The 10,552-nt window shown below is 44.2% G+C and overlaps 1 protein-coding gene across 2 annotated transcripts; it reads right to left on the minus strand.

The window, feature by feature from the left end:
• Positions 1–7,130: 7,130 nt before the first annotated feature.
• On the minus strand, positions 7,131–10,063 carry LOC124182949 (glucose dehydrogenase [FAD, quinone]-like). 2 transcript variants are annotated; one of them, XM_046570816.1, is made up of 7 exons: positions 9,943–10,063; positions 9,511–9,768; positions 9,278–9,406; positions 8,640–9,196; positions 8,048–8,510; positions 7,601–7,971; positions 7,131–7,501 (listed from the first exon to the last, which is right to left on the minus strand). In XM_046570816.1, the coding sequence occupies exons 2-7, from the start codon at positions 9,716–9,718 to the stop codon at positions 7,391–7,393; spliced, it is 1,839 nt and encodes a 612-aa protein (XP_046426772.1). In that variant the 5' UTR covers positions 9,719–9,768; positions 9,943–10,063; the 3' UTR covers positions 7,131–7,390. The 2 variants fall into 2 exon arrangements, with proteins under 2 accessions (XP_046426772.1, XP_046426763.1); XM_046570807.1 differs by having other exon boundaries at positions 9,511–9,739; positions 9,943–10,061.
• Positions 10,064–10,552: the final 489 nt, after the last annotated feature.

The following is a 10,552-nucleotide window of genomic DNA, read 5'->3' on the forward strand; positions in this document are numbered from 1 at the left end:
CCGACGCTTTTCTCACATCCCTTGAGTCTCCTAATTTTGTCGGTTATGTATTAAAAGCTGCGAATAGAATTTAATCTTTCTAAATATGCGGCAAAAGAATGATTCGCGAGAGTGATAAGAATCGTCGCCGTTTAATGTACCTACTCTACGTATGAAAAATGCATTCACGTGTCGTAGCGAAGAGTCATCGCCTTGATATTTGAAAGTCGGTTCGGTGATCGAGTTTCGGATCAGCTGCGTGATACTTACACATATACGCGTGAATTTTATCACCCTCGTCGCATGCATATTTATGCGCGAGACTGAAGACGGTATAATTTTTTAAATATATTCAATCTCACCTGTCAAGTGCCGGGCTTATGCGAAACACGTTGTTCCCGGTACTACGGATTATGAACACCCCTGATCGTACTTGTACGTCCTCAAGGATCCTCGATCCTCGGCGTTCCGAGAGTCTCGCATTATATTTCTGTGAGGTCTTCTAAAATTGAAAAATTTCATGGAAATATTTCGTAATAATAATGGCACATGCCCGCTGTTTAACCCGAATTTGGGTCCACCCTCGCAAGTCGATCCCTGCCCACCTATTATGATCACGTCATTTTCCAGAAGGGGATGAAAAAAGTCTGAAAATCGTACGTTTTCCCTTATTACACCTACTGGATACATAGATTCCTGGGAAATGAAATTCGGGACACTCAATCTGCACAATTCGATTCTTCCTGAACTCTAATTAATAAATCTGCTCCTGATGGGTACAGCTGTTGAACAAAAAAACGGCCGGCAGTATCCTGCCGGATAATAACCAAAGCTCTCTATTTCGATCCGACAAAAAATCGTCTATTCTTCGAATATCGCGTCGTTGCCAATAGATTTCGCTGACTCAATCATTTCCAACACAAACGAAACGTCTCCTCTTTCGGCTTCGCTGCCAAACCCAACACGACGTATAAGGTAAAAAATGATAAAAGGGTGAAGGTACGAAGACTGCTCGAGGATTCCTCAAGGATTCGCGAATCCGAAGTGATCCTGGGCAGCGATAGGGCGGCATAATGATACCCGGATCTGAATAAATAAGGGTGACTAAATAATATCGAGCGGGGTTCCTCGACATCGCGTCTTCAGCCTCGGTCTGATCGCTATAGCTATGAAACACTCGCCAATTCATTCCGCCGGCTCGTTCATTTAACACGTTCGGATTCACTCCGCGGAGCCAATCGCGGTTAGAATCCGTCCCGCGATTCTACTCGGCTTGCTTTTAGGGGGCTTATCCTGCTTTACATTAAACGGATTTGATTTTAATAAATCCAGATGGAATTCCCGTGTCCCATTCAGTTCCTCCGACTTTGCTTGCTTTCCCCTTCCCATTCCCATTTCCATTCCCATTCCCCTTTCCCGTGGGATTGACGCGCGTATCCACTACCTACCAGATATCCAATCTGTCTCGCTTCGAACTGGGATATCGATTCCTCGACGCTAATCGCTCCGGACAAACAAAGCTGAGCGATGCTGAGACAGTCTATCGCTTTCTTATTCCGACCGCGCAAGTCACTCTTAGAACTGAAACTTTCAGCAGCGTGCCGAGTCTTCTCGGAATCAGTTACACGCGATATACTTTGAACAGTTTCGTACCTACGTGTCATGCGAGCGATTTTTTCAAACGTTTTTTGCGCGGTCTCTTCAAGCTTAATTATCGTAATTTCATCCCTGCGCAATGTGAGTACCTCGTTATTCAGCGTTCGAAATTCAACCCCGGTTTCTCAGACTTGTACCGTGCAGACGATCATGAAAGTCACTGAAGAATTTCGGAAGGAATTCAAGCTGTACGGATGGTCATTTTCGTCCATGGAACATGGATCGGTAAGGACATTACCAGCTGTCAAAAGTATTCTCAGAAAAGATACGGTAGTTTTCCTTTTTTCAAAGAAGATACAGGCCGAAAAAATCGCTGTTCACTTTTCTCCTGAACCGCCGTGCCAGGATCCTAAAAGCTTTTACCACTACTCTCCTCAATCTTCTCAGCGACTGACTAATACCGCGGTGATTAGAATTTTTTACCGGCCGACGTTTATACGTACCCGAAGCTGAGAGAAAAACCGATGCAAAATTGGTCCTCGAGCCGCGGCAACGAGGCGACGCTGCGGATTGGAGAAACCGGAAAAAGGACAGCAAAGGACACGGACCAAAGGACTGACAGCTGGTCGAATGACGGGGAATCGGACGAGGAAAAGGGCTTGGCTGTTTGTCTCGGGGAGTGGCTCGATTACGATGTCCACTGAGCAAGGAAGAGACGATATATATGTACGCCATTCGGATCCTCCCAGGACCTTCCTTCCTTCCAGCTCCGAGGCGGGATTATTTGCTCAAAATACTGCAAACGGAGACACTTCATTCACCCCGATTGTCACGAGGCTTTCTTACCTGATCGATACCTGTGCCATCCGGAGCAGACGGGCAGGTTACCGGGACTACTATCCAAACCCGATAACGGAAACAGACTGAACGTGGGTTACTTAGAACCGTCAGGGAAGTATAGATAGCGAGATTAATCCATTGTTCGCCATCCATCCGCACCCTGCACACAGAATCGGTTGCGTGGAATTATTTCGCATTTTTTTTTTTCAACATATATGGAAAAGCCGGGAAGTGTCGGAAGATTTAAACCATGGTCCAATTTTGAGTGCTGTAGATTGAGAGAAAGAAATAAAAGTAAAAAATAACACGACAAGATTTGTATACCGTGGAGGATCAAATTAATTAATGGTTTGTACAGAGAAATGCTTGCGATTCTGAAACATCGAATTTCGTTGAAGCGGGATAAAAAAAAAGTCCAGAACTTTTGTTGTGAGAAAGTTAAAAAATTCGAAAAATTTTGAAATTTCCGTTCTTGTGACTGAGATGAAAATTAATGAGCATGATTTAGCAAGGTTTCCGCAACGTTTCGTTCAACTTCAACCACGCGGTGAGTTGGGTTTCAATTCGGGCAAATGAGTGATAGTATTCAGGAGATCCGAGGCTACCTAAGCCGGGGAAATTTCGGGTGCTGGTTCGGTGAACGTCATAAGATCAATTATGAGAACGAGAATGTGCTGCAGGGCTGAGGCAGATTCGGGCGTTCGGTTCGTTGAACGAGCGTTAATTAAATTTGTTAAATGACGCGGACTGGTGCCGGTTTTCCTGCAGACACCGCGGGGAATAATTGTAAAACGTAACGATATCAAACACGCCGAATGACTTTTCCAGCGGGACTCGAAGCTCGGATTAGCGTTCGAATCAATTTAAACTCTTTCCCCCTGCCCAAATTGGTCCTTCGTAAAACAATTTGTAACGCCGTTTGATTCCGAAACGAAATCACTTCCCGATTCGCCGCGTATATTCCACCCTCGATATTCTTCCAGTGAATATATGTATATCGGCAGACATCCTCGCTAACAATTGCAGCGCATTATTTTCGCGTTGTTTGACTCGTTTTAGTATAATTAGATATTTGGCAAAAAAATCGAACCAGCGACTCGGTCTCGGTCTTCGCATGGGTTTTTTTCCCTCCATTCCTCTGGTTCCCGAATTCATCGAATTGATTAGATATATCGCGTTATACAGATTCTACGAAGAAAATCGCTTATATTGCGTTTGTCTCGAAGTCTTTCGCGTTTTATCGACCAGCTTTCGAACCGGCTACGAAGTTTCATTCAACAAATTCGACTAATTTGAAATCCCGTTCACCGATCCTTCGCGAAGAAACAAACCACGCATAGCGCAGACATTGATAGATCGAGAGGGTAATCGACACTTTTCTAGGCTCGATCAATTTTCATCCTGACATCTCGAGGAGATCTTGACCGGTCAATTACGTCGCTCGAAACCGTCAGCAATATATTTCCCCGCAAAGAGCCTTTGACAAAATTGTATGTATATATACAACATATACATATACATGTTCATATATATATTTATATACGTATCCGCCGGGGTCGGAAACGCCGGGCAGAAAAAGCGAAGCTCGGTGAAAAAGGAGAGCTGGAAAGTGGCTGCAGTGAGAAGCGAGTTCTGTTTACGGTGACTAACACAGCTACTAACACGGCCACTAATATTTTATGGCCAACTTCATAGGATGGAGGAAGAGAGAGAGAGAGAGAGAGAGTGAGCGCGTATGAAGAGATGAAAGGTTTTGGTGGAGGAGCAAAGAAAAGCTGTTTATACGATGCTGTTTCTTTTGTCACGAAAAGCACGTCGTCTTCTCGGGGCTCAAAGAGCACCCGGCATCCCTGCGAGTCCGGCGAACCAGCTCGCTCCGCTTTTTCTCCCATTCAATTCTCTCCCTGTGCGAAGCACGCCAAACCCGACATTACATTTTCCAACTGCTGTGTTCCCCGTTATTTTTCAGCTTCTACTATTCTTCTTTTCTTACGCTGCAGAGCTGCTCGCTGCACTGAAACGCGTTTTCCTTACTTCCACACTTCTTTCGAGAAATTCTCGCTCCTCTTATATTCACATTTTCCTCACCGCTTAAGGAAAGCTACGTACACCTGGCAAAGAATTTCCCAGTGTACGCGCCCCGGCGGAAAAGGCCTCTATTTACGGTCTGGGACTCGCTCTATCGGAATCCCTGAACTCTTGACGGGAACCGGATTCTGCGGTAAAGCCAGGTCGGGATGGAGCGTGAACAAATCTCCAACCTAATTCGGTAACTCTGGAACAAGGGTGAATTTTACTACCCTCAAACTGCATAACGGATGGAAACTGAATCGGTACAGTGGTAAGACGCGTCGTTTATCCTCATCATGTTCACGAGATGTGAAAGAAATGGCGAGTAAACTGAACTTCAAACGCTCTTGCTAAGGATTTTTTCACGTCGGGATATGGTTGCTGAAAATGGCTGGTACAGGATCGGATCAGAAATTGAATTCACGAACGTGTCGAAAGAGGTGAAAAGCCAATAATAAGCCAAAATAATGAAAAAAAATAATAAAAATAACGCATCGTTTTTGACGAAGCAATTTAAGGTCCACTCTGAGCAAACGATCGATCGAGTATAATTCGAGGAATGCAAACATATCGTCGTATCACCATCGACGCGATATTTATCAAAAGTCAACCTCACGCCGTCATCATTTAAACCGTAGTGAAATACCTACGGATTCTACTCTAAATTGCAAGTGCGGTTTTGCGCCCGCTGAGCACGAGTCCGCGGGGTTGGTCACAGTACGAATCGTACGTGGATATGTGCGGTTCGGTTCACGCACACGTGAGCAGCTCGGCCGAATTGAGGAGTATTCGCGCGTAGGTGGAACAGAGGGCGAAGGTGCGGAGGATCGAGGCCCCGGCAAGTTGTACGACAAGGGAATAGCGGGCGTCCGTTCGTCCGTGTGCATGCTCGGTATGTCGTACGTCGGTGTTCAGGCTGAAACCGTCGATTCAATAGGGGACGAATTCAGATATTGCCAATGAGCGTGAGAAACCGTCGCGTCGAAGGTGGAGCGGCTCGAACCGCCTGGCTGTGCGGTTATTTCCTTCCACCAGCTATTCCTAGGCGACGACCGAATGCGATCAGAGTCAGGCTCGATTGGAGTTGAGATAAGCTGTTTGGATATCAAGGACAGGGAAAGTATCGTTCGTATGGACAATGACGGTGGACAGAGACGAAACAACGTTTCTGCTGGACGATGGGAATCAACGATTTTGGAGAAAGTTTTCTTATTAGAACGTTCTCAAAGTGATTGAAGTCTTCTCGTTAAATCGTAACTCGCAAATTCCTTCGGCACGAATTTTCCGCAGTTTTCTTCACTAGTTGGTTATTATGATTTTATCGAATTTCATCGACAGGCGTAGGAATAATTTGCAAAGAATATGTAAAGAAAATTTTGCGTTATTCCACTTTGCTGAATGACGTGGAACGCTGGAGCTGTACGGCAAACAATAGGGGGTATAATTGAAGTTGTACAATCGGCTTACAGGGGAATTAGAAACTGTCTGAATAAGAGTTTATTTAAAGCATTCGAGTCGGTGTTGTATTCAAGTATTTTTTCCCCCTTAGTTAATGCTCGCAAAGAAGTGAGTACCTGTTTAGGAAAGTTATGATACAAACGTGAGTCCAGCCACGTCTGTTATTTCTTTACTTCTTGACGTCGCGTCGGTCCTTGTGTAATAAAATTTTAGCAAGTTGGTTATATTCCGTCGTGATAGGCGAAACCGCGAGTGAAACGAAGACGCGTTGTGTACTATACAGCGATACAAATATCAAAGTTACGTTTTTATGCGAGGGAATAAATCCTGGGGTGGATGGAAAGACAAATAATACTATTTAAGGGTGAAAGTTTAGGCGACCCCGTGTCTAGGGGTAGGACTGTTGGCCCCTCAAGTTGTTTCTTATGTTTTACATAAATAGTTTCCCTCCATTCTTTGGCGCAATGCCTCCTCGCCGCCACTTTGAGAATAAATGTCTTATTTATGCCGAGATATACCTTATATACCTCGATAGTTTTTATATCTTCGTACGTCCACCTTCCTCTTATTTCAGATCCCACGCCTTCTCGGCGTACAAGCTGGCAACATTTTCACCGGGTCCCAGCTATTTTCTCTCAAAAATTCAAACAACTCGCGCATAAAACCGTCGGGATGAATGAAAAAGCTCAGCCTTTTTGCTCGGGACGCCTCGACCACATCGCATCAGGATTGTTGAGGCTGTTCATTTTTCAAGAGCAGCCGTGTCACGATTTGCAAACTCCCTACTGAGAAAGATTTTTTATCATGGATTCGTCTACATCCTGGTCACGAATTGCTCTGGAATAATTTATCAAGATATTTGATACAATAAAAACGTTCTATGAACGTTTCTGAAGATTTCCTTGGAATTTTTAACTAACTAAAAAAACTTGTGGGATCGCCATTTTCTTATTACATTATTGTTACACGTCTTCGTCTTCGATCATCCCGCATCGATAATTGTCTTTCTGTATTAAGAGGTAAATCATGCACCACCAAACCTTGAAATAAGACTACCAAGCACCACCAAACGACTCTCAAGCGATGCCAAAAATAAAAGTTTAATAATTCAAGGTTGAGGGGCGAGTTTCACTTAGCTTAAAACCTTCTTGGCTGGAATTATTGACCCACAACTGAGAAAGAATCCAAATTTTGCAATTTGATTTTATTGATATTTTCATAATTATCTTTAATTTTTATAGGTATAATAACATTCTCCACTACAGATGGTGAAATTGACCTTGTTGAGTCACATTGAATCGTTGGCATGTAATAAACATCGCAGTGATAAGTGAAGAGAGGATCGAAATGAAATTTGCGTTAGCCGGTTTGACAAGGAAAGAAATATTCATCGGCTTATTTTTTATTGCTAACTGACAAGAATATGTTTTCAAGTTGGAACAGACATCTAGAGCTTCAGGTTCTTCGAGCAATCGGTCGAATACATAGCTTTCTTGATAAAATCGGCGGCACGTTCTCCAATCATGATGGTTGGCGCCCCAACATTGGCCGAGGTCACCTTTGATAAGAATTGTAATTGTATTTCTCGTTATCACATATTTCCACGCCACAAGTCTCGAACAATTATAATCTGTACATCTACGACCGAAATGTTTACCTGAGGCATAATGGAGGCATCTGCAACTCGAAGACCGGTTATACCATGAACTCGTAACTGGGAGTCAACCACTGCTAACGGGTCGGATGATGGTCCCATCTTACAGCTACCAACCTGGTGAAACTGAGGAACAGTATCTTGTCGCACTGCACAGGCCCAATACTCAAAGCTGGGAAAAGTGAAGTTGGAGCAAGCCTCGATCACTGTGGCGGCCATGGTGAAGTTTTGAGCTTTGAAGGCCTCAGTATCCGCCAAGCTCAAGATATGTTCTATGCCTTGAAGAAGACCATTCACGTCCCTATCATCGTCCAAGTAATTAGCCCATATAATTGGGTCCTGAAAAGGATCGTTCGAAGCTAGGCTGATTCGTCCTGAAACACAAGGTGCCGATGTTGGTAAAATTACTCTGATATGTACGTGTTCCTTTCTTTTCCTACGTTACAGTACCTCTACTCTTGACGTGCGTGTATGTCGTTGTAAAAGTGATGGTTTGTTTTCCCGTGCTCTGTAAAGCATCGATTTCACCCGGTGCACAGTTCGTGGGGCTGATAGTGGGGTAGATCTGGATGTCCGGGTGGTCGTCCGTCGTTTCGTTACTCGCCAATGCGCTCGTGATCTCGATAGGTGTAGCACTGGACAAGGGACCTGTCTGAAAAGCCAAATACTCAGTGGCGGTGGCCCAGTTGTTATAGTAGACGTCGGGTTCGTTCACGGTAAATGGGATGGAGAAGCCCGGCTGGTCATGAAGATTCATCCCGACGCCAGGCAAGTCCTTGACAACATCGATGCCGAACGATGTCAGATGATCTTTCGGCCCGATGCCGGAATGGAGTAAAATATGTGGTGTCTTGATAGCACCTGAAGACAGGATGACTTCTCGGTTTACCTTCACCGTCTTCAGATCCCCGTTCTGCGGAAAATTCAAAAGTGCAGTGAAATTCGTGAATTTCACAAGAACTCAAGTCGCGACCTAGACATCCACCAAGTTGGTCTTTGGAATTGCATATCTATGATATTCAGGATCGCATGATGATATTACCTTGTAATACTCGACACCGACCGCTCGATCATTCTCAACGACGACCTTAGTCACGTAAGAGTTCAGAGACACGTGGAGATTCTTGCGATTTCTAGCCGGCCACAAAAATGCCCTTGCGCTACTACGTCTAACTCCTTTTTTTTGTGTTGCCTGCGGGATCGAGAAACCGGTTCTTTTCTCGCCGTTCAGGTCGTTGCTTACGCCAAACCCTGACTGAATGGCTGCTTGTAATATGGTGTAACCAAGGGGATGTTGGTAGGGAAATCTCTCGACCGAAAGCGGTCCACCTGTCGCATGGTACTCGCTTCCGACTCGATCGATTTCACCGTTGTCTTCCGACTTTAGGAAAAACGGTAGCACGTCCTTGTACGACCATCCCTCATTGCCTATTGCAGCCCAGTTGTCGAAGTCGGTAGGATTGCCTCGCGCGTATGTCATTCCCGTGATGACCGTGCTACCCCCGAGAGATCTCCCCCCTGACCAGGAGCAGGAGCCATTTGTAGACATGCAGCAATTGGTCTCGTTTGACGTGTCATAATTCCAATCGATTTCGGATCCTGAAGACATTGCGTTCATCTTATTCTCGAATTGTTGTCATCAGCTGTTGGAAGAGTCAGTTGTGTTCGTTATTCTCTTACCTATCAAATCCAGAGTAAGGCTAGGAATTTGCGCGACTGCTGACTCGTCGTCACCAGCTTCCAGAACCAGGACTGTTACGTTTTGCACTTCGCTCAGTCTGGCGGCCACCACGGAACCCGCACCTCCACCTATTGTAAAAAAGCCGCAATTGTCCCAATATTTTATCGGGTCGACGTACGATTTACTTTTTCGAACATCGAAACAAGCTTCCACGTATCGTCAACTAACTCACCGCCAATTACAATGTAGTCGTACACGTCGGCAGGTTCTTTTATTGATGTGATTCGTTCGCATATACCGGAAACCTTTTCATCGACACTCGTGAACTCATCCAGAAGGGACATGAAGACCAATATTGCCGAAGCATTGCAGAGGTTTTGAAAAGTCGGTCCCGGTAGGGACACGTTGCAGGTACTCGGCGGGCTGAAGCTGTACGTCATCGTTGCCAGAGTAATAATGATCTATGTAAAGATCAGGAGTATGTCTAAAACTTTGAAACGTTCTGTGATACAGTATTTCAAACCTGAAAGTCCTGAGAACTCAATGAAAATTTACTGCTACAATTGAATTACGGTACAGAATGTTCATTCGTCGGCGTATATATAAGGTCGAGTTGACTATAAAGCGAAAAAGAATATAACGGAATAGAGTCAAAATGACTTACTTCTTCGAGATTCGATAACACTTGAATGCCTGGAATATTAGTTGCGAACTTTCAAGTGGACGTTAGAAGCGGAGCAGAATGATGTCTGCTTCGCGATTACCTCTAGACTAGCTGAAATCTTTCATCGTAACACCAAATTATATAACTACTCATCGTTGTCAACTGAGCTACCGAACATACGTCAACTCAGATCGTATGACGTGGAATTACGTGGTGGGCATGTTTAAAGGATTTTCGGATTGTCAGCGGAATTACACCTTACGATTCAACGACTCTTGAACACACAACAATTTTGGCTGAATAAACAACTTGCGCAATACTGGAGTCGATTACAAGGTACTCAGTATCTCACAATCTAATTATAAACGAAGGTCAAACTTCAGGGAATGAAAATAGTAAATATGAAATTTTTGAATTATGTTTGATATGTTTATTCTGGCTTTGAATTGAAAATTGAATGTCTCAAATTGGATCATGGGAGGAGTTTTATCGTAGGGTTGAATGATTCTTGAACACACGATGATCTCACCTAAATAAACGACTTCCACAATACTGGAATTGATTCGCAAATAATGAGAATATTATTTCAAATTGTAATTGATTATGAACG

The sequence above is a fragment of the Neodiprion fabricii genome, chromosome 1 (genome assembly GCF_021155785.1).
Source record: "Neodiprion fabricii isolate iyNeoFabr1 chromosome 1, iyNeoFabr1.1, whole genome shotgun sequence".
In the NCBI taxonomy this organism is placed as follows: Eukaryota; Metazoa; Arthropoda; class Insecta; order Hymenoptera; family Diprionidae; genus Neodiprion; species Neodiprion fabricii.

What these genes read in the sequence shown, in the direction of transcription:
- LOC124182949 (XM_046570816.1), bottom strand. Translation starts at nt 9,718, where the DNA reads ATGACGTACAGCTTCAGCCCGCCGAGTACCTGCAACGTGTCCCTACCG. An exon ending in CGACTACATTGTAATTGGCG is followed by an intron (nt 9,407 to 9,510) that starts GTGAGTTAGTTG and finishes TTTTTACAATAG; the next exon opens with GTGGAGGTGCGGGTTCCGTG. An exon ending in CACGCACGTCAAGAGTAGAG is followed by an intron (nt 7,972 to 8,047) that starts GTACTGTAACGT and finishes CTTGTGTTTCAG; the next exon opens with GACGAATCAGCCTAGCTTCG.